The 22,670-nt window shown below is 41.0% G+C and overlaps 8 protein-coding genes across 8 annotated transcripts; 5 read left to right on the forward strand and 3 right to left on the reverse strand.

Annotated features, from left to right (window-relative positions):
• Positions 1 to 2,005: 2,005 nt before the first annotated feature.
• F5Y00DRAFT_269388 (uncharacterized protein) lies at positions 2,006 to 3,285 on the forward strand (the record flags this gene model as incomplete). Its single annotated transcript, XM_048012436.1, has 3 exons — positions 2,006 to 2,242; positions 2,304 to 2,811; positions 2,869 to 3,285. The coding sequence occupies 3 exons, from the start codon at positions 2,006 to 2,008 to the stop codon at positions 3,207 to 3,209; spliced, it is 1,086 nt and encodes a 361-aa protein (XP_047865332.1). The 3' UTR covers positions 3,210 to 3,285.
• Positions 3,286 to 3,415: 130 nt separating this feature from the next.
• Positions 3,416 to 5,837, reverse strand: F5Y00DRAFT_235621 (uncharacterized protein). The gene has a single exon (XM_048007587.1). The coding sequence runs from the start codon at positions 5,108 to 5,110 to the stop codon at positions 3,575 to 3,577; it is 1,536 nt and encodes a 511-aa protein (XP_047865333.1). The 5' UTR covers positions 5,111 to 5,837; the 3' UTR covers positions 3,416 to 3,574.
• A 182-nt stretch (positions 5,838 to 6,019) lies between these two features.
• On the reverse strand, positions 6,020 to 8,167 carry F5Y00DRAFT_269390 (GMC oxidoreductase; the record flags this gene model as incomplete). Its single annotated transcript, XM_048012437.1, has 2 exons — positions 6,020 to 6,810; positions 6,879 to 8,167. The coding sequence occupies 2 exons, from the start codon at positions 8,165 to 8,167 to the stop codon at positions 6,261 to 6,263; spliced, it is 1,839 nt and encodes a 612-aa protein (XP_047865334.1). The 3' UTR covers positions 6,020 to 6,260.
• A 799-nt stretch (positions 8,168 to 8,966) lies between these two features.
• On the forward strand, positions 8,967 to 10,352 carry F5Y00DRAFT_252842 (NAD(P)-binding protein; the record flags this gene model as incomplete). The annotated part of the gene is made up of 6 exons (XM_048009973.1): positions 8,967 to 9,303; positions 9,361 to 9,446; positions 9,545 to 9,673; positions 9,726 to 9,943; positions 10,014 to 10,233; positions 10,305 to 10,352. 6 exons carry the CDS (start codon positions 8,967 to 8,969, stop codon positions 10,350 to 10,352), a joined length of 1,038 nt encoding a protein of 345 aa, XP_047865335.1.
• A 650-nt stretch (positions 10,353 to 11,002) lies between these two features.
• Positions 11,003 to 13,030, forward strand: F5Y00DRAFT_269392 (uncharacterized protein; the record flags this gene model as incomplete). The annotated part of the gene is made up of 6 exons (XM_048012438.1): positions 11,003 to 11,138; positions 11,219 to 11,465; positions 11,518 to 12,094; positions 12,160 to 12,415; positions 12,467 to 12,768; positions 12,829 to 13,030. The coding sequence occupies exons 1-6, from the start codon at positions 11,025 to 11,027 to the stop codon at positions 13,028 to 13,030; spliced, it is 1,698 nt and encodes a 565-aa protein (XP_047865336.1). The 5' UTR covers positions 11,003 to 11,024.
• Positions 13,031 to 13,378: 348 nt separating this feature from the next.
• F5Y00DRAFT_235623 (Cloroperoxidase) lies at positions 13,379 to 14,946 on the reverse strand. Its single transcript, XM_048007588.1, has 5 exons — positions 14,573 to 14,946; positions 14,327 to 14,519; positions 14,092 to 14,139; positions 13,760 to 14,031; positions 13,379 to 13,701 (listed from the first exon to the last, which is right to left on the reverse strand). The coding sequence occupies exons 1-5, from the start codon at positions 14,670 to 14,672 to the stop codon at positions 13,532 to 13,534; spliced, it is 783 nt and encodes a 260-aa protein (XP_047865337.1). The 5' UTR covers positions 14,673 to 14,946; the 3' UTR covers positions 13,379 to 13,531.
• Positions 14,947 to 18,886: 3,940 nt separating this feature from the next.
• On the forward strand, positions 18,887 to 20,157 carry F5Y00DRAFT_269395 (uncharacterized protein; the record flags this gene model as incomplete). The annotated part of the gene is made up of 3 exons (XM_048012439.1): positions 18,887 to 19,302; positions 19,493 to 19,960; positions 20,020 to 20,157. The coding sequence occupies exons 1-3, from the start codon at positions 19,039 to 19,041 to the stop codon at positions 20,155 to 20,157; spliced, it is 870 nt and encodes a 289-aa protein (XP_047865338.1). The 5' UTR covers positions 18,887 to 19,038.
• Positions 20,158 to 21,215: 1,058 nt separating this feature from the next.
• On the forward strand, positions 21,216 to 21,963 carry F5Y00DRAFT_261545 (uncharacterized protein; the record flags this gene model as incomplete). The annotated part of the gene is made up of 3 exons (XM_048011222.1): positions 21,216 to 21,423; positions 21,498 to 21,683; positions 21,737 to 21,963. 3 exons carry the CDS (start codon positions 21,216 to 21,218, stop codon positions 21,961 to 21,963), a joined length of 621 nt encoding a protein of 206 aa, XP_047865339.1.
• Positions 21,964 to 22,670: the final 707 nt, after the last annotated feature.

Raw genomic sequence — 22,670 nt, forward strand, 5'->3', positions numbered from 1 at the left:
ATCTCCAAACATAAAGCGGCTTTTTCGAGTGATGAGTATATCAGAGGTAGGTAGCTCATCTCTAGACACGTGACACTTTAAACCAGCATTTTGATGGTGTTGACGCAATTACCTCGTAAGTTGATGAAATTTAGGACATTAAAATACGATATTGATCAAACTTCATTCATATAAATCAACAGTGTAGCTGCGACGTCGCTATTAGAAATTACATATAGATAAGGTTACATTATGCACATTATGTGTTACCTAGTGCTGACTTTCGCCTCCTCGCATAGCATTGCATGGACTATAACCCAATTATTACGATGGCGGGGAACCCTAAGACTACTTGTCTAATTATAGGGTGCTTTAGTGACTTGGAGCCTTGTTCATTCGCCAGTTACGCGCTCAAAGGGGCAATGTTATCGCTGCAGAGCGTAATGCTGAGGCTCGGCTCGCTCATATCAAAGATTCCGGGACTGCTATCATGGAGCCCCGGTGTCACGGCGCCCCCAGAAACAATCGATTAAAGAAATGCAACAAGCACGGGGTATATTTCGTAGTCAACAATGTCGGTTAAATTAGATGTATTACTGCAGCAGAGGCGTGACGTAGACCAATAAGGAGATAAGCGTTATATGATCGAGAAAGTTGTCTATTAAAAACGTAAGAATAGTGTCAAGCGAGCCGTAACTCACTTCGGAAGCCTTATAGCTTATTGGCTTCAATTCCTTCAGTAAATTTCTACTTGTACTATACACCTCACAAACTAGGTACTTGCATATAAATATATAGATAAGCCCCCTATATTTAAATTGTGGTTCGCAAAGCCAGAGCCTTAATTAATAACCTATTAGCTACCGATTTGTTGGCGAGATGTGATACTACATACCATAGCGGCACAATGTGGTTTCATGGAATGGTTCCAACCCATTACAATGATTCCATGTATAATAATGTTTCAATTCAGACCAAATGATTCCATAAGGGTTGAAATGATTCCACAAGGGCTGAAATGATTCCAAAAGGTTGGAATCATTCCATAAAGGTTGGAATGATTCCAAAAGTTGGAATGCCCTCCTAAAAATCAGAAAAGTGGGTCCAAAAATTGAAAAAAGGCTAAAAATTTGAAAAGACTGGTCCTCGAACCCATAGCTCCCGCGTTTGTGTTACCCCACAGTGGGGTTTAAACGTTTGAGCTAATGGGACGAGGTGGCCAGTCTCATCGAATTAGTACGAAAGTTTAATTGATTTTTACCCTTATAAGCTTTACATTGAAAAAAACTTAATAATTTTTATTTAAAAAAAACCATAATGGAACCATTCCACTTTTGGGAATCATTCCGACATTTGCGGAATGGTTCCAGGCTTTTACCCACTTTTATCACCCATCATCCAATTAAAGGCCTTAAATCTGCAGTGGGTTCCACATTTTATTAGGCCATTCCAATTTTAGCAATCATTCCACGAAACCACATTTTGCCGCTATGGTACTTCGTATGTGGGGGCCAAGTATAGCACGTATCATATACCGTATTGAGTGGTGTGGTTGCATACCTAGGATATAACATGCAACGCGATCGCTTCCTTAGGTAAATGCCAAGGTTAATTAATTGACTTTGCCAATGCCAGAATCAACACCTCAAAGCCACTTTCAGAAGTAGTTGCGTAAAGTCTACATGAGTTAGTCGTTGGAGACGACCATCTGCCCCGACATCACTTAGAACCAGAGTCATATTGAACTTAATATATGTATGCTGGTGATGTGAGAACCTTGCAGACGATGTAGCATGATATTAAATCGTAGCACAATACACTTCGCCTCCATTTAATATGACACTCCTTGCTTAATACTACATTAGGTAGTATTCAAGCCGGTTACGAGCTTTGGGTGCTCTGAGAATTCCAAGCCGCACTCTAACTGTCGCCTATATCATTAGGACAACTCCTCCTACGGTATATAAACAAATATATGAGTGTTCTACTCTCAATCTCTCCCCCGTTATAGCCACTAGAAGTCAATATGGCCGCGCTACCATCAAAGGAGCAGATAGCTTATATGATAGCCCACAGCGACGAAAGCCTCGTGCCGAATATAATTATTTGCGTCTCTATTTGCGGTATTGCATCTATTGTATTCATCCTTCTCCGTCTCTATTCGCAGTATCTTGTATCGCACAAGTTTCGTTTAACACAAAGTGATATTCTACTATTGATAGCTTGGGTCTTCTATGTTGTATACAGCATCGGGCTGGGCATGGTAACTAAACCTGACCGACCAAAGTACCTAAACTAACCCCTGCTAACTATAACAAAACAAGATAACCAAATACGGAGGAGGGCGTCATGTTATCATGGTTACGGACATGCGCTTGCTTAATATTTGGAAAATTATCGATGAAGTATCATATACCGCGTCTCTAGGATTCCTGAAACTCGGTATTATTAGGTTATACGGTAGCATCTTCCGATCGAGAACGTTCCATAGATTCCTATGGGTATTCGCCCTATTGATCATTGCTTTTCACATAGCAATATCCATCGTTAATATTCTCGAATGCATTCCCATCCAGTATTATTGGGACGTCACAATTTCGGTTGGATACTGCCTTAATTATGGGCTCTTCATGCTTCTTGTTGGAATCATCAATGTCATTATCGATTTTATCCTAGTGTTTTGCCCTATTCCGATGGTTTTACGTCTCCACACCTCCAAGCAGAAAAAGAGGCTCCTGATATTCACCTTCTGTATGGGTGGAAGTGCTTGTATCGTTTCTATTGTTCGCCTTGCGTTCTCCTTGGATTTTGACGCGACTGGTGATCCCAGCTGTAAGTCACTTTCACTCATAGTAAAACAGATAGTTGTGGCATTAACATTTATTATAGACGATAACATACGTTTGAGCCTTCTCTCACTTATTGAGCTTGTGGCTGGCATTCTTGATACATCAATACCGACATACTGGCCATTATTTCGACACATTACGGCAATATGCAGTCCGTCTTTGATTAATTCATCAGCCAACATCGATAGCAAAGATAGCAAGTGGAACAGCGGTGGCAGTATTCGCACTAGTCCTCAAATTACTGCTGATGTTTCGTCTGGGCAGCTTGAAAGCAATATTTCTGGTATAAACGTGACGACACACGTTGAGCTTGCTAGATATACTAATATGGGAGGCAATTGGATTAGGGTTCCCGATGATATCCATAAAGGATGGAAATAGGGACAGAGATACGAGGGATCATGACACTTGATGACATATTTCTATGGTATAAATGGAGCTAGTCAGGAACAGGTATAGATCTATAAACAAAGGTCTCTAATATAGGGGTCGCGCGGCGCCCTCGACAGAAGATAGCAGGTTGTCAGATATGACTATCTGTCCGATATAGAGATATAAAACATAATAGAATAAAATCTATTACCCAAATAACCTTTTAGTGGTATAGCGGTTTGTTTAACACAGGTTGAGCGTTAATAGATTTATACTACTGCACGGCTACTGTACATAAGTTTTGCTGCTGCTTCTAGCATTCACTCTCCGTATGACATCATCAAGGGTTCTCTCTGATAAATATAAATAAGCGTTTACGAAAAGAAATCTCTTAAGCTTTCACTCATCCCATTTATTTCGCCCTTTCGCCCCTTTTCCAAGAGAGCAAGCGCTTCCTTAATAGGGACTCTTTCGTCCTTCACACCATCAACGGGCAAACCGAGCAACTCATCCCGTGTCCGGCCCCACAGACTCCCGTCCCATTTTCTCAGCACCAGTAACACCCCCGTCTTAGCCACATCGTCTCCATCCACGCAGATAAAATAAGTCGTATCCAAGCCCTCGACGAAACGCTTCTCCCGGCAAAACCAAGGAAATCGTCTCACGGCCTCATCGTAGTTCCATGTAATCAAGTCCAGACCTTCTCCGACGCGCTTGACCGCTTCGGGCGCATATACCAGTCGATCCTCGCCAGACTTTCGTTTTGCAGCGCCAGTATCAATTAAACTAGCGCCAAAACCGAGCTCCTTGTGGTGCGTGTTGTACTGGAAGACGACGAAGACGGGTTGGACACGCACGTCTTCTGACGGCCAGTCAGCATCGCCATTAGCCAAGATTAGCAAACGCGTCTGCAGTCCTTCGTAGCAAGAATACGGGATGCGTATGTGCTGAGTGGTAGCAAGGGCCAATTCCTCCCCGATGCGGCGTAAGTCTGCCTTTTCAGTCGTCCCTGAGCGGTTCGCATCCCACGGCGGCAGTTTGATCATCAGCATACCATTCTCATTAGGGTCTTCTGTATCGATGACGATGATGTACTCTTTTTGCAGATATCGGTTCTTTGCACAGCGTAAGGGGTGTAGGGAGACAGCTTGCTGGATGAGGTCTTGGGTCGATACTGTGTTTGAGGTGGAGGGTGCAGGTGTGAGTTTGGCTTGGATGCGGCAGGCATATTCCTCGGGCGATTTATATTTGAACGCTGGCTCCAGGTCGGCGATGACTTTATCTTCGGATAGACTCGAATGGATGTAAATGGGAACGTAGTAGCCTAGGGGAACATTTTTCCTCGGCCTTGGTGGCCCATCATCATCATCATCGCCCTCGTCCTCGTTGTCGTTGTCGTTGTCGTCATCTTTGTCGCCATCTGCATTACTAAGATGGAGCTCATAACCATCTTTTTCTTCACCCCAGGAAGTATTCCCAATTTGTAGATTCACGACACTCAAGCCGGCATCGGCAGCCTTGATGCGAAACGAGTCGACGTTGCAATCAAGCTCGTCATCGTCTAGCGTTACCAGTATGACCCCTTTAGTCTGCCAATCTTTTTCGGAGGTGACGATAAAGTACCTGGGCTCAAACGTGTTTTGCGGTCCCAACTCGAGATGGTAGTCAAAGACGGCGCGCAGCGATTGGCCGACAAAGCGTGAACGCGGGGCAAGACGCACGCTGGTACCCGGCTCGCTGCCCGTGGCGACACACCCAGATTCGCATTCGCGCTCGAGATATTCAAGCTCTGCGTTATCCAGGTCGACAAGAGTATAGAGAGCTGCTGGATGTAAAGTCATAGGCTCGTTGTGGTAACGTGCCATCGACGGTGCCTTGGCAGGCAGGGAAAGTTCTGGATTATCCGACATGATTTTTCTCAATATCGAATAATACAATTGAGCGGTAAGTTATCTCAGCAAGCTCAGACCACAGTTTTCGGGCTTTCATTCAAAATGTGGCCTGAGCTTGCTGGTCACCAATGTAGAGACTTTCCTGTTGGTGAATTGTTTGGCATGGACGTCTATCGCAGCTTGGAAGCTCTGGAGATCTTGGCTCTGGAATGCTCCATCGAGTGTGATGAGTGGTACCGAGGAGAGATAAACAAACGTACACTACAGCTACGGGTGCGGTGGCCAGTCTCTCAGCTGAATTTCCATGGGTTGTTAACGTAGCTGATAGTGGGGGATTTCCCAATGTTAACCTCTTCGCTCCCTTTACAGGGGGCCATATCCAGACTGAGTCTGACCCGATCCATATACGTGACCGATGCAGCCAACGCCATTTCCACGGCCAAATCGCTATGGGCTTGCATTTTCTTGCATTTCAGCCGCACGTACTGGATGGCCCTATCTGACGGCTGGAAATGCGTGGTGAGGGTCATGCCGAACTCCCCAAGACCTTTTCGGAACGTCTGTAGCATTACCGCTTGCTAAGTAGGGTCTAAAGCTGCCGGTACCCGACCGTTCTAACTTGTATCAGCCCCAATAACCCCGGCAATCTTCTGGCTAGACGACCCCACGCGGTATTCGTTGGTGAGATACCTGAGTAAACATTAGAAAATAGTTCAGACGCGGTCATTGGGGTGAGAAATTGGTGGATGGAAACATACCTGGTCTATTTCCGAGTGTTCATCGGGTTAAGTCCCGTCTTGATATGGGTCCCCAATTATTACTCAAATGCCGGCCCCTGCTTTACCCTTCTGAGTCGACGCTCTGCGCCCAAAAGTCGAAGAGCTGATGCGAGTTAGCGGCACGCTAGACTTTACCCTCAGTATCATGCACCAGTTATGGCTACCGAGACGTCGAGCAACGTCTTCCGCCAACAGACGAGACTATCCTCCCCGTCTGCTCTTTGGCGAAGGCTGTCACTTCAACAGTCACAGTGTCAAGGATGCTCTGACTTCATTGAACATCAACGACGGCAATCTTGCATTAAATGGTAATTGTCTAAGACGTCACACAAGATTGGGTTTTTAATTCACTCCCTCTCCACGTGGGGAAATACAGATCCTTCTTCTATTCAGCTCATCCCATCGGCATCCTCCAGTATGACTTTGGCTGCCTTCTTCGATATCATGAACGTAGGGAGAATAGGGAATGCCCCAGGGGGTTTAGGAAAGACTGATGCGTCGACCACACGAAGGCGGTTTACTCCCTTAACGCGAAATCTCGAGTCTAATACACTGCCAATTGCGCATGTTCCGGTCGCATGGCGTGAATAAGTCTGCAGCTTAAGATACTCCTTAATATCTTGGTCAGTGCATTTAGCTTCACTTGTGCAAGGATGAAGTTCCTCAAAAGGGGTCAGTCCGGAGCTGTCTGGGAGCAAGCCCATGATTTTCTGGCCGAATTTGACAGCCTCGAGCATAGCTTGCAAGTCCTCTTCGCTATCCCCTTCGAAGAATCGAAAGTTTATTTCGGGTTGTTCAAATGGATCCGTCGAGCGTAGGGTGACCGTGCCCCGATTTGAGCTACGCGAATCCATAAGGACGAACGGAAGAGTAAACGCGCTCGGACCACGATTCGAGGGATACCCCGGCCAGAAGCCTTCAAATGCTGAGTTTATCGGCCTAATGAAGTTTAAATGTTAGCTACTTGCAGTAGATGGTTTAGATACGTTCGTCATGGGGTAAATCACCACAGAAATATGTCACGATTCCGTGCTGAAGCAGATGTTTTCAACTGCACCGCATAGGGTTTACCGAAACCCTTAAACGGCTTTGACGCGAGAGACAAGACGCCGCCTTCGTAATTATCCCTAAGATTCTCGCCAACACCCGGGACGTCTGCTACCACGGTGATGTTGTGCTTGTTGAGTTCGTCCGCCGGGCCAATACCACTAAGTTTCAAAATTTGAGGAGTATTAAAGGCTCCTGCGGAGATGATCAATTCTTTACCGACCCAGCTAAAGCCAGTGGTGGTGTTTCGGCTCGGGTCATACCGAGGGTCAGCTTTGTACGCGCTGGGACCGACGACGTAGTCTACCGACATAACGGCGGGGTCACCTTGTAGCTGATCCCACGCGATCTTTGTGAGAAACGCGTTAAGCTGGACTGTTAGTGGAAGGTCCGGATTCTCCTCAAACGCCTTCTTAATATAATTCGCTGGACTGAAACGCCGACCAACCGAATCAGTATGAGTAGCCATAGCGAAAATGCCTGTCATCTGGTCGCGGTTCGGTTCGACTCCATTGATGTCTCTATTTAACAGTGCTTTCAGTTCAGCATTTGATACTGCGGATCCAGTCTTGTTTCCTATCGAGCCAGTTAATTCCGCTATGGCTTTCAGGACTGTAGCACCGTCGGTAGCATTGTTCAACCAAGAACCGTCGTCTTGGTTGGTCTGAAGCCACCCTGAAAATCCGTGGCCTGCCGAACCTTTCGGCAAATAATTACAATTCTCGATCTCTTCATAAATCTTTCTCATTTCAGAAGCCTTCCACGAGTCATCGCCGGTGATATTAGCTATATAATTCCAATTATCGTCACTCGGCATGTGGAGAACGGCGGCGTTGTTCATGGCACATCCACCCAGAGTTGCTGCTCTTGGATAAAAGATACCGAGGTGCTCGGCCCCCGTGGGAGGATCTAGTCCAACATATAAAGAGCCATTGGTGGTACGCCAGGTCGTATGCTCATATTTCTGCTCCCTCTCCGTATCAGCGGAGTGTTTCACGAAATAATCCCACCTTGTTCGAGGATCGTTAGCCGCCTCCGTAGCTTTATCTGGATCTTGATACAATGGATCTTCGGAGAGGTCCGATCCGGCTTCTAAGAGAAGTACTGAATAACCGGCCTTCGCTATTTCCACAGCTAACGGCCCTCCTCCAGCCCCGCTACCCGCAATAACATACTGATATTCTGATTGACCTATTACGTATTTCGTCCCAAAGGCCAGGGCCACAACTAAATACGAAATGAGTCTCATCTCTTACGTGATATGAGCATTGATATTAGCACCTATCCTTAGAAACAGTAAAACAGGTACCTAATGTTGACGCGGGAAGACTCTGTCTTTATTTATACCCCTTTTTCAAGATAATGACAATCATCTTATCTCCCTTCATCGCGATCGCCATTCCATAACATAAACAAGCCAATGACACTGACTAGTATGTCTCCAACTTTAAGTCACGCTTCATATAGGATATATTAACGTCGTATAACGGTAGTTCTAGTATGTGGTCTATCTAGATTATCTCCGGTTACATTTAGCCTTTGTGGTAGCAGATTGAGCCGAGCGAAGCGTAACACTTTAAAGAGGCTAGGTTAATCATTTTTGAGGCTTATTACAATAACAATATATTTCATTATCGGGGTATCGGTGCGTATAAAATGGTGTGCCAGTTTCTGGCTTACAGATGCTACCTCATTCGTTGCGTCGGAGCTCGCCCGCCGAGCCGAGTGCCTCTTTACCCCCTAACGCAATAGAGATGGTAATCATCATTATAATCAATTATTGCAATCCAAATCGGCCGCCGAGGATTATGTTTAAAACTAGAATTGTAACTTTACGCAGAAATATAACTTAGGTAGCTTAGGATAACCACTCAACCGTTGCCGGCCTTCGGCATCCGAACCCCGACCAGATAATATGCACGAAGGGTACATTCTTATGTATATTAGAGACGATTGACCGTCGATATGAATTGGCCAAGTTACCCGCAAGAACCTACAGAAGATTTAAACTCCAATTACCTCTATTATCGAATATGGCACCCTCAACTATGAAACAGTGGTTTATTAAGGGGCAGGAGAAAGGATTCGACGGGTTAGAGTTCCTCGAAGTGCCTATCCCAAAAGTCGGAGAGAACGAGGTCCTCGTGAAACTTCATGCGGCATCTCTGAATTACCGAGATGTAGCCATAGCGAAGAACGAATATCCCAGCCCATTACGATTTCCATTCTGCCCTGGTTCTGATGGCGCAGGCGAAGTCATAGAGGTTGGCTCTAAAGTGACAAATTTTCGAATAGGGGACAAAGTGGCAACGCTTTTTCATCAGGGCCATCTTTATGGAGATATTGATGTTTCCATCATCCCAACATCACTGGGTGGTTTCCTTGGTTCGTTTGTCTTTTCTCTCTTATTCTAACCCTTATAACCTAACGAATAGGTGGAAGACGGAACACTTAGACAATTCGGCGTCTATAACGAAAACGGATTGGTTAGAACCCCCAACAATCTCGACCTAAATGAGTCAAGGTTAGTAACTCTCATCGAAGCTCTGGTTCTTCTTGATTAACTAGCATGTTATTTAGTACTTTGTGTCAGTTAACATCGACCCCGGCTGCCCTTAATTACCAGGTAACTAACCCCGAAAAAGCATGTGCTGCCTTGACTGCATGGAATGCATTGTACGGATTGAAGCCATTGAAACCGGGCGATTCTGTTCTTATTCAAGGTACAGGTGGAGTTAGTATCTTCGCACTTCAGGTACGTATTCAATATCACCATAAGTGACCTCGCTTCTTACACGCTTTCACAGTTTGCAAAGGCTGCAGGAGCTACGATCATAGCTACCACATCTACGAAGGAAAAAGAGGAGGCACTGAAAAAGCTAGGGGCTCATCATACAATCAATTATAAAGAGGATGCCAACTGGGGTAAGACCGCCAAAACCCTAACGAACGGACGGAGCGGCGTCGACTTCGTGATTGATGTGGGAGGCAGTGAATCTCTCCCCCACAGTATTGATGCAGTCAGGTAAACGCCAACGGCCATATCTACCTCCCAGGTAGCTAAATATATCTTCAACTAACTAAGACTACAAAAGGCTTGGAGGCATCATTAACCTGATCGGCTTCCTTAGCGGCAAAAAGCCTCAACTAACAACGGAACTCCTATTTCGCGGCTGCACAGCACGCGGCGTTCATGTGGGCTCAAGACAACAAATGGAGGAAATGGTAAAGGCTATCGAAGCCAATGACATTCATCCCGTAATTGACGAAAAAGTCTTCGACTTTGAAAGTACTAGGGAAGCATATGACTATGTGGTACGTGAACAACTACCTAAAACCCATAGCCAGATTACCAAAAGTACCTAACTTACCTCTTTTATCAACAGTGGAATCATAGACAGTTTGGCAAGGTGGTTATCAAGATATCTGAATAGGAAGAATCTTGAGGGGTTGTCAAGATACAGGGATTAGGTTGGTGAGATTACGGGGATGGTGCTCGGGAGGAAGCATAATACCTGTTGCTCTACGTGTGATATATCATACGAACAAAGGCATCTAACAACGTTGATATATTCGGTGCCTACGGACAAAGCCTGCTGAGTACATAAATGAGCTATTTGGTACCTAATACACCCACGTCCTGATTGCATCTCGTAGGGGTTAAGCCGACTAGCCCATCACAATGCAACGAAGATAAAATCTCACAACCAAACTTTATCATTTATGCAACTACTACAGCTCGTACGATATCACACCTTCCATATGTCTTGGCATATGACCAGTCAGAGAAAAGCCTTCCATATAGCATGATTTTCAATATGTGTATGCATAACCACATACGCCGACTTCAAAGCCATGTTTACCTAGCCTATCCATTATGTAGTACAACATGCAGCAGCCCTACAGCAGTAATATTTTCCAGATCTTTCGCCTGCCATTGCTGCCCAAGATATGACGTGAATGAGCTGCCGTCTTTGAAAGTATCTCCCAGGAAACTCCTGAAAGAAATTCAATACCTCCAGAACGAAAGAACATAAAAGTAGATGATTCCCCCCCATATACCAAGCCCAGTAGCAAGTCTACAGTCCCTAGAGAGCTCTGATACCATGATGGAAAGTTCAACGCCTAGTACAAAGTTATTATGTGCGAACAACCCAAATGCAGTTGTACCCTGCAGAAGCATTGGCACATTAGCATGTAAAAATTGTCTCTTAGTCCCTGTAAGTCTTCTTCCACACTTCACATACAGCTGTATTTGAAATAGTATAGCAGTGGTGCTGACCCTTCTAAACGGAGACAGTATTGCAGCAAGGATTGTCAAGCTGCCCACTGGCCTATTCATCGCAAGGATTGCAGATCAATGAATAGTTGGCAACCTTCGTGGGTAAAAGAAGGCCGAATACCCACCTTCCTAAGCAGCATTCCTAAACACGTACCTTACGGGCCAAATAAATACCCTTGGGGTAACGTCCCAGCATTTGATGTAATTCAACTGAAACACAATGAAGGGGTCGATTTTCAGAATCCGTTGAATCTCCTTTTTCCAGGTGTGAAATGTTCCTTAGGTGTAAAATACCACTAACTAAAAGTTATGTCTAGCTTCGGGGGATATGAGAAATGTTATTCTCTCTATTGCCAATCTCCATTCTTATAATGGACCTCTCGGTATAGTATTGAACGATAAGGAAATGGATATAGTAGCTCGGAATGCTATATTTCTATTGACCTTTTTCGTTGAGGATAACCCAATCATCGCTGCAGAATATGTTCTTCACCTTTGGTATTCGGCTTTGATCACAGGACCTTGTCAAAGCTTCCTACGGGACAGGATCCGACCAATGATAAAGAATATATGCGACAAAATCATAGATAAGCCTGGCTCCTTGCTTTTAGCCAAGACATGGTCATTCGGGAATAATTCTTCTCTTCGACTAGTATTATCCCGGGATAAATGGTTCTCTTTCCTATCATACTTTGACGTTCCCCAGGGGCTAACCGAAGACACCGCCCAGCGGGTTCGACGAGCAGTTATGTTAGCTCCCGAGAGAGTTGACTATGTTGATCGTGTTATGTGTCTGAAGACTCCGGCTGGAAGGCTCTGCATGTCCAAGTTTCGTGTTGACGGCATTTTGTTACCTTTCAGTCAAACTCGTGAGGAGTTTAGAGTACCAAACCCGTCAGTACTCTACTTCAATATAAATTTCAAAATCCATACCTTAGATAGCTAACAATCCTTCTCAGAACCTTGTTCCATTCGACATATTCATGGGAGATGATGGATAATTCCGATCCTACATCCGGTTGGTCGCTCAAATCATTCCTCGAGGTCAACATTGGACCAACGAAGAACGACACATATGGCAAGCTCTATCATTACCTCAGGAAGCTATTTGTAGAGTTCCATCACCGACTACGGGCTTTTCCAATAAAGTTTGATCTTTTCCAAGGTGATGCAAGATCTCTACAACTAGATGCGAAGAAATTTGACCGCATCGATGTAAGTAGCTTCTCTAATTAATATATTTTGAGTGGCTAATCGTTTACGTAGGTGGGAAATATCACGGATATGTATTATCTTGGCATTGGTGAAACCTTGGAGAAGTTTGGTCCATTGCTTCAGCCTACAACGATCAATCGACATGCGACTCTCATTACGTTATTCTTAAACGCCATCCGAGAGATTAATATGATGAAAAAAGCAGGAAAATTTCCGCAGGATAACAAGGAGGACCACAGAGAGAAAGTTTTTCAATATATGCCTGAACTTACCTCACAGCTAACTACGATTGGAATGGTTAAAACGATGATGGCAATGAATATAGTTCAAGACATGGACGGGAACTTCGATAGGTATGTATCAAATATTATCCTAACCTCGTCTCTTTCTATATCTTACCTTCCATACTATAGGTACACGATGCTACACGCATTTGACTCTGCAGCGCTTAGTTCTGGGCTACGGATGAAAGATCCGCATACGATAATCGAGAGATGGCCGATGCGAGTCAGTCAGGAACTAACAGAACAGGCAAAAGAATATTTTGCCCTCTTACTCTCTTCTAGCCATAATGGACAAGAACGTTATGTTGAGTGGAGTCGTACAGCGGGATGAACACGAAAGAAACAAAGCAATCACGAAGATATGATGTCGGTTTAGGGACATGAAGTACATCGCTGCGGTGTCCATCCCGTACAGATACTCACCTACTTAAGTAATCTACTGCAATATGATAGTACGGCACAGGAATACATATAGTGCCATTAAGCCCCTTCATAACATATGTGTAAAGTTTGGTGATATTCTGTTATCAGATCTTGTCAAACCATTCCGGAGTTTAGGTACATAGTACTTCGTAGGTTCCACTAAATATAGGGTCCACTTCAATCCGACAAGTCCGGACCGGAGCCGCAGGTACATTGATTGATTAGTGGGTCCGTAAAGTTGGACCGGAGCCGTAAGTACAGTATGACACTATTCCCACGGAGGGAGTAGTAAGTCATCATTATTAATCTACCTAACTAACTTATCAGGAAGTAACTACAAAGTATCTCCAATAATAGATATTCATCATACTATACTACTAAAAAACACAGCTATCAAATGCCATATTTACTAGTAGATTCCAGCATGTAGATCCCGTCGCCGAGTTGAAACGACTGCCTCGGAGCTTGTAATGAGGCTTGAGGCGTTGCCGATGATTTCTGATAATCTCAAAATAGCATCTATGTTGACGACTTCAGTCCGTGTACTCCATCCCAACTCTGTGGGGAAACGTTCATTCTCTTTACGCAATGTTAACTTAGGTACTTAAGGCACAGATACATGAATAACTAAACTTACCAAAGAAGTATTCGACCAGATCCCTCCTGACAGTCGCTGCCTGCATGTCGCCGAAAGCAATAATCGGGGCAGAAACTTCGCCAAGGCTAAAGCTTTCGACGGTAGGCGTGAATGTGTAGTTAGGGTTGAACGCTTTGGAGCTGATCTGACGGGCAACCTTGCTATTTGCTAGCATGTTCGCATCAAGGGTTTCGCCGGTCCAGTATAATTTGGTCTCGTTGAAAATGGATTCGTTGAAGACATAGTTGTTACCAAAGAAGGCGTCTGAGCGGCTGTGGAATACAATTAGTACTACATTTCTTCGTAAATTAGGATCAAAATCATGATCTCACCTCAAACTTGCATCGTGCTCAAGCACGCCGTGAACTTGAAGCTGCTCCCTAGAAGTAGGCGATTGTTAATAGATCTATATTCAGCAGAGTGGTGGTGGACTGAGGATGGGAAATCTCGTGTGGCTGATGTGGCTCTACAAGGGCTTCCAGGCCAGTTCGAGGATATAGCCAGATGGGCCCCAAAACCCAGTATATTGATATGCTTTAGATGGAAATAAAGTCTTGGTTTGCTTACAGAGTAAAAAACGTGGCATTTTTGCTTGGATTAGCTACGATAGCCATTTGGAACATCAGGGCTGCGAGAGATTCATTAAAGTTGAGAGCCGAGCCCATAGCACTAATGACTTTGTCCTTAGTGATATTCCGACCATCGTGAGGTAGGAATTGGTGATTGCTAAGTGTATTAAGCATTGGGCATGGCCCACGGACTATCAATAGTATTAGCAACCAAGAACCTCTAGTATTATGCACTTTATCATACAGTCATTTGGCCCTGGGGCTTGCCACGGATGACTGTCTAGAGGTTCAATAGCAGCCGCTAGCGCGATGCTAAGGGTGACTGGAAGAAAAATAAGTCTCATGATTTCGACGCAGTGTTTATAATCGATAGATGCAAGAAATCTGAAATGTGTTGAGGACTATAATGATAAAGAATCATTTTCACAGAGAAGAGATGAAATATTTAACTAAGTCCATAGGAGTAACCCCTTAGTTTAGAAGAACTCGCAGGTAGCAACTACATAGACCAATTTCTCGTACGATTTTCATGATAGTTTCGGGTATTATGCATTATCAATGGGCTATTCTATACAAACAAAACAACAGGGAGCTAATAATTAAGAAAACTTTCCTTGCTTACTTACGTTACATTTTTTCGGAGGAAAGTTTTCGCTTCTAAATTTTAATCGGAAGGAAAAGGCTTAAAATTCAAGTGTACGGACTAGTACGTAATAAAACTAATAAGATAAAGATTCGATTAATTAAATTACTTGCTTAATAAGGTTAAAAAAATGTACTTAATTAAATTACTTAATTATAAATATTAATTAATACGTAATTTAATTGATTAAATAATAAATAAAATAAAATATTTAATTAATAAGCGTTTATTTATAATAAAAAAATGAGGTAATAATAAGTGTTACGTTAATTAATTAATAAAAGGTTTTTATAATTAAATTAAATTTTAAAAAAAAACATTAAAACGTTTTAATAATAAAAAAAAAGGTTAATTATAAAGATTTAATTAATTAAATAAAACGCACGTATTTTATTAAAAGTTTTAAATTTATAATTTAATTATAATTTAATAAATTAATTAATTAAATTAAATGTAACTTTAAATTAATGTTATTTAAAATAATAGTTTTAACTTTTAAACTTTTTTAATAAAAAATAAGTTTAACGTAATTTTTTTTTTATATATATAATATTATTTTTTTTTCGAAATTTAAGTTTTTTTATTTATTATACCTTTTATTTTATTATTATATACGTATTATTTATTTATTAAAATTACGATATTATAAGTTTTATTTTTATTAATTTAATCTTTAATTAATTTATTCGTTAATTTAATTTTTTAATAATTTATATATATAATAATTACATTTTTAACGTTTAATTTTTTTTTTTTTTTATATTTTTTTATTTATTATTATATATATATCGTTTATTTATTAATATTATAATATTATAAATTTTACTTTTATTAATTTAATTTTTAATTAATTTATATATTAATTTAATTAATTAATTTATTTATTAATTTAATTTTTTATTATTATACATATATTATTTATTTATTAATATTATAATATTATAAGTTTCATTTTTATTAATTTAATTTTTAATAAATTTATTTATTAATTTATTAATTTAATCGTTAATTAATTAATTTAATCTTTTAATAATTTATTTATATTTTTTTTTTTTAATATTTAATTTTTTTTTTTTTTTTTTATACTTTTTTACTTAACATTATATTTATATTTATCTTAATGTACGTTAAACCACAGTTCGTTAAAGCGCGGGGCTGCGCCCGCTTACGCCTGCGGCGCCACACAATGCATGGCCCGTGTGTTTATATCTATGGGTCACAGGCAAACTTTTTAACGAACTATGGTTTAAGGCTGCCTTAAGCTTAAGCTCACGTTGCGGTGGGATTTTAATAATAGATTTAGGCCTTATATTTATAAAAATTTTAATACAATACTACAACGTATAAAATAGCTTCAACTTAAATAACTCGGAGCTAGTAATATATTGCATCTATCTGCCTAAATTTTTTACATATCCGTACGACGTTACGTTGTTATATCCTAGCCTTAAACGTTAAATCTACCTTGCGGTAAGTGGTAATACCACCACCACAACCACCAACAACACAACTAACAACATATATAAATAAAATAAAACGCGTTATATTCTATTTGGCATAATAACCCAGGCCCTCCCGCCTTTTTTATATACCTATACAGCATTGCGTTATGATATCGCAGGCCTTAACGTAATAGCATATTAAGGGTATTACACCGAGATTCACAACAACACCCATAACAACACCCACAACCACGTGTAAAATAGTCTATTTTATACTCGGGAGCAACAATACTATTGCCTAAACCTTCCCGCCTTTTTAATACCTATATAGCTTTATTGCGCGTTGCATATTGCGGCTACCGTTGCGTATTACAGCTACCGTTGCGACCGGTATTGCAACCGTTACAGCTAACGCGTTACGACCGGTATTGCGGCTATTTTCAACGCCTTAAAAAACTTAAAATACAAGAGATTTAATTATAAGGTTAATACGATTATATAATCAATTAATACTTACTATAAAGACGCGTTAGCGTTATTATTTTTAATAATCTTATTAATTAAATGCTGTTAATATTGTCCCCCGTAAGTTAATTTTTTAAAAGGCACGTGTTTAAAATAACTTTAAATTAAAAGTAAAATATTTTAAAAAAGGTGTTATACGGGTTGTGATTGGTTAAGGAGTGGTGTGGTTATAAAAAGTACATCCCTTCGAATTAAATATTAAACCTCGGTTTAAAATCACTTAAAATAAATTTATATTATTTATTTATTAATATTATAATATCGTAAACTTTATTTTTAAATTATTATAAAAAGTTTATTATAATTATACGGTTTTAAAAAAGGTTATTAAATATACATTTTATTTTTTTATACTTTTTTTTTAACTTTTTTTAATATTATATATATTTTAATTTATTATTAAAAATACGATATTATAAGTTTTATTTTTATTTATTATTATAATTTTACACGAGGTTATTAATAAATTATTATTAAATATACGTTATTAATTTACTTTTTATACCACGTGATTAACTTATTTATTTTATTTTTTATAATTAATTATATACGACGTTTTTTTTCTTTTAATTATTCGATTATTTTTTTTTTTTATATTTTTTTTTTTAACTTTTTTTAACATTACGAATCTTTTATTTCGTTATTTAAAAAGTAATATTATAAGTTTTATTTTTATTTTAATAAGGTTTTTTTAAAATGTTTAATAACGGGGTTTTAATAAATTAATTAAATTACGTGTTATAAATTATAAAAAAAGTTTACCGTAAATAATAATTTATTATAAACGCTTTTTAAAAAAAGCCGTTAAAAGTAACGAAAAATATAAAAAAGTGTTTTTTTATATTAAAAATATTAATTTTATATAAGGTAATTACTTTATATATTATTATTTTATAAATTTTATTAATTATATGTGTATTTATTATAAAATAAATTATGTAAATTTTTTTTTATCGTATATATAATATAATTAAATATATTACTTTTTTTACATGTAAATAAATAATTTAAAATTATAACGAAGTTATAATTTTTATGTTATAACGAAAAAGTTTTTATTTTTAAAATAATGCTTGCTTAATTTTTATATTGTTTAATAAATTAAATATTATAATACTTTATAATATACGATATTATATAAATAGTATACGAAGTACGAGGCTGATACGAATTCGCTCTTATTCGTACAACCCTGCTAGGTGGTAGCTAAGCCTCGAGTTGGGACGCGGCAAGGTCTAGCCATTCGGGCTGAAGCTTCCAAGCCCCCATCCCCACAATGCAACACTGCATCCCAAGTTGCAAGCGTAATCACAGTATTATTAAAGCCGCGTGCGTATTGGTAGGAATAGCTTAGTTTAGGTACATTTACATGTGCTCTCAAGTCTGAAGCTTGAGCTTACATGGAGTTGCATATAACTAAGTCGGTTGGTCCACTTGCCGTCTCACTGAATAAAAAGGGCATCAATCATGTCGTATGAGCCGTAATCATGAGCACCTCGTCAGGATTCTAAGAGAGACATCTAGGACAAAGGATATATTGAGTAGGTACCTAATGTATAACCCTAAGCTCTTGTAGCTTAGAACTCCGCGGAACAACGAACTTGTTTCCTTGTTTCTTTCCACCTAACGTTACATCCAAGTCAGGTGGGATGTATGTTCTATATGTTTGTTATATAGAATAGAACCGCCTATCACACTATTTCGTAATAATGTATGTACCCGAGCAGTAAACATTTCTTATGTAAATAATGAAATAGTAGAGATTATACCAATTGCTTTCATGCTTTATCTACTTTCTATGTGAAATCACCCTGTAAACGATAGTGAATAGCCGAGTTAAGCCGAACAAATCACGACGATATCCCCCTATCTCGAGCTGTCTTAATCGGCGAATCTTATCAAGAAAAGGGGAGGTGAATGGTCCCCATTATTCCTTCAGTGGGGGAGGGGAATCCTGGTCGAAATCAACGATAACTGAGGCGATGGTTAAGAAAGCGCATTATAACCATTATATTCCAGTACGAGTAATGGCTTGGTACTCGATAAAGCAATACACAGAAAGCCTCGCATATATGTATCGAAAGTTAGACAGAAGATATCATGGTTCAGCGCATTAACCGAGAAGCCAGCCTACAGGCCTTCATTAATGCTATGGAGAAGGATGGCTGTGTCATTATCGAAGGCTTTACCACCCTCGAGGCGCTGGCGAATGCGCAAGAAGAAGTGCAGCCCTACCTCGATGCTTCCATTTCAGCTAGCGGAAGCACAGTCGGGGCGTTGAACGGAGGCACTGCCACTTGCACGCGCCTAATTGGCAGAAGCAAAACAGCTCGTGAAAAGTTCTTCTCTGATCCCTTATACCAGGTACTAAAAGCAACCCCTCATCAGTATATCCAACAGTAGGCCACGAAGTTTTCGGCGTCAAGAACCATATATTCCGGTCCTTTAAGTGAGATAAATCAGAGTGAAGTGGCTAGAAGTTGTTGATCACGAAAATTCTTGCCTGGAAAATTCTTAAGTCCAACAAGCATAGGCTAATAGCTTTGGAAACTAGGAACTCGCGGAGCACTTTATTGATATCGAGTCAACAACTTGGTATGGGGATGAACCACAAGTTAACAAATCTCACCCTCTCATCTCCATCTCAATTACAATGGACTCCCGGCCCGGATGCAAAGCTCAACGGCTACATCGAGACGACAAGAATCACCACGCGAGACACACAAAGACTGATAAGTACACCCAAGGCCGAGATATGTTAATAGGGCTATTCGTACCGGGCTGTGACACATTCACGGCGAATGGCGCAACAAGAATTGTGCCTGGGTCGCACCTTTGGGGCGACGAAAAGCCTGATTTCGGTCCCAATGGCGATAAAGGTGTCGTCGATGCTGAATTGAAGAAAACGGACGCTTTTATTATGCTCGGGAGTCTATACCATGGCGCCGGGCACTATTCGCTGCCGTCCGGGAGCCGCACCGTACATATCTTCTTCATGTGTAGCGGTGTACATCGTCAGGAGGTATTATGCCGCTTATGTGTGGTATCTCGTAAACGACGCTTGCTAACGAACTTGAAAAGGAAATTCCCTTCCTTAGCTACTCTATAGAAGAAGTGAAGACTTACTCACAATTGGTACGTGATAGGTTAGGCTGGAAGCAATCGGAGCCAAATCTTGGGTGGGTCGACTTGATGTCTCCTGAGTACTTATTAGCATAAACTACTATTGTGATTCCCTAGATTATGGTGACATCGTTGTTGTATTGGTTATTATTAGGATTACAGGATTAGGATCTGGCTATTGTTTATATATGCGTATGCAAGCAGTGACTGCCTCATTACAATGAGTGCCTGAGTCACTGTTGCTAGGGATCCACGTTACTCCTTTTCTCCCTGGGAGTTGTTCATGTAGATAGCAGGTAGAGAGTGACCGTGTTATCATAGCTTATACCAATGGTTCATAATTTGAGAAGTCAGTTTTAATTCAGGAGTATGTAATATATCTCGAAGGATGAAAGATGGGTTCGAAAGCCTAGGGGGCTACAAGTCCGTTATTGAACAAGAGCGGGAAATAATACCTCTTGACGACTGGAGGTAGTTTGCAAACTTTATTATAATTGTTGTAGAGGCGATAGCAGAACAGCAAACCGCCATGGTAGAATCCGGAGCTCAAGGCGTGCCTCCCAATATTTATCTGAATAAATGTTGTAATCGTTGTGTCAGGGACGGGAGTCTAGATGATCATCAAGGACGTCAGGCTATTAAAAGAGGCTTCCTCGATGGGGAAGGAGATTGGCACTGAGACCCAGTTTGAGAGCCGATATAATACATCATCAGTAGGCTTTTGCCCTCGCAAGGTTTTCGTGTCAGGCCCCCTATTCGTAAGGCAGCTTTGCGAGTGCTGTTCATAGACTGGCCTTTTGAAAGCAAACATAACGTGTGAAGGATATCTTCGACAAGTGCTGACGAATTGGCTTCGTACTTAGAGCGCATTACGAGCTGGTCTATGAATCACAATGACGACCTGTCATCCGAAGTGCTAGTGGAGCTTAAAGCTACATCGGATGGGACTGTCAAATGTTATCATGGACAGAGTTAAAGTTGACAGCGTAACGGGTCGGCAAGCTAGATTTTTAAAGTTAAATATGTCGATATCATCCAAGATAAATTAACGGGGTGTTAGCCACTCTCAGATCGACGTTTCTATCGACATATCTACTTACCTTCTACATTTGTATCGATCTTCTCATTATCAATAATCAAAGATAAAATACGACATGGCGGACAAAATAAGTCTTGCAAATACAGATGATATCCCCGATCTCATTGAGATATTTTGGGAAGCCTTTAGCGGACCGGGAGAGGCTGTGTTTCCCCATACGGAGGCAGGCCGAAAGTGGCTCCAGCGAAGTTTTGATAACTTTCTGGGTAAGAGGTCTTTCTACAGGCCTGAAGCAAAGGTCGCAGTTGTTAGGAATAATAACGGTATGGATACCATCTTGCATACCACCTCCTATCTCCTATTATGTTTGAAGTATCGGCCGCTAAAAGAAGTATAGGCAGGCCGGTTGCGTTTGCCATCGTCCACATCGTCCGCTCAGGTCAAAACATTGCCGACAAGTCGTGGAATACGCGATGGTCGCGATGCGAGGACATACCAGGGATAAGCGAAGAGAAACTCGCAGAATTCTTCGAGCCTCTAGCGAAAGCCCACTACATGGTCGTAGGAAAGGAGGGTCACGTCTGTAAGTTATCACCACGTTAGAAGGCCTAGAGGTGGCATACCTGATCCTCATAGTCATCGAATTCGTCATCACGAAGTCTAATAGTCGAGGAAGAGGTTACGCATCAGCGCTTGTGGGATGGGCGACGGAGCTAGCTGATAACCTCGACATTCCTTGCTATCTCGACGCTGGGGTGCGCGGCATGGGCATCTGTGACCGGTGCGATTTCCAGGCGCAAGACATTGAGGTACGGTACGGCGGACCGCCGCCTTGCACGCCTATGTTGCGATCGAAAAAGTAGCGACTCTTTTATGACGAAGCTAGAATACCTGATATTAACGGTGGATATGATGCGAACTGAGGGTGGTTGTTAGAACTCGGTAACCGTCAATTTAGAGCGCTAGGGGAACGTTACGAGCAATGTCGCGCAGTGATTCGACCAGGGGTTATCAACCATTGATCAAGGGTTCAATGCACCCCACAAAGATCGCCAATTCGAACAATGCGGCCAATTTGCGAGTACGATATTGAGCTATGATGATTTCGCGTATGGGACATTTGAAGAATATATACATATCTCGTATGTACCTAAATTTTATGTTTATATGCAACTGAGTTTGTGTGCGGTAGATGTTTATATTGGTGATGACATTTGATAATTTGACGATATATGTTTTATTCTTTCGTTGTGGTGATTTGTTACCAGAATCTGATTACCAACAGAAGGGGAAAAAAAAGGATGTCAAGGTCTAGAACTGTGTCTGTATCACACAGCCACGGCGGAGAATATGACCTGCCCGTTATGTATTTAAAGCGGAACTGCGGGACGAGAGACGCCGCTGAATTTTGTATACAGCAGCCTTACAGTGCTAAACCCTCGTCGCTGCCTAGGTAGTCCCTTGCGTGCATGCATAGGTACCTGTGTGCTTACTTTAAATCCTTCAATTACATAGTCCAATTGAATATTTTTCTTTTTCAATGTCTCAATAGATCTTGGTAAATTTCATA

This window comes from Daldinia vernicosa (assembly GCF_022497035.1).
Source record: "Daldinia vernicosa strain CBS 139.73 unplaced genomic scaffold F5Y00scaffold_20, whole genome shotgun sequence".
NCBI classification, from domain to species: Eukaryota; Fungi; Ascomycota; class Sordariomycetes; order Xylariales; family Hypoxylaceae; genus Daldinia; species Daldinia vernicosa.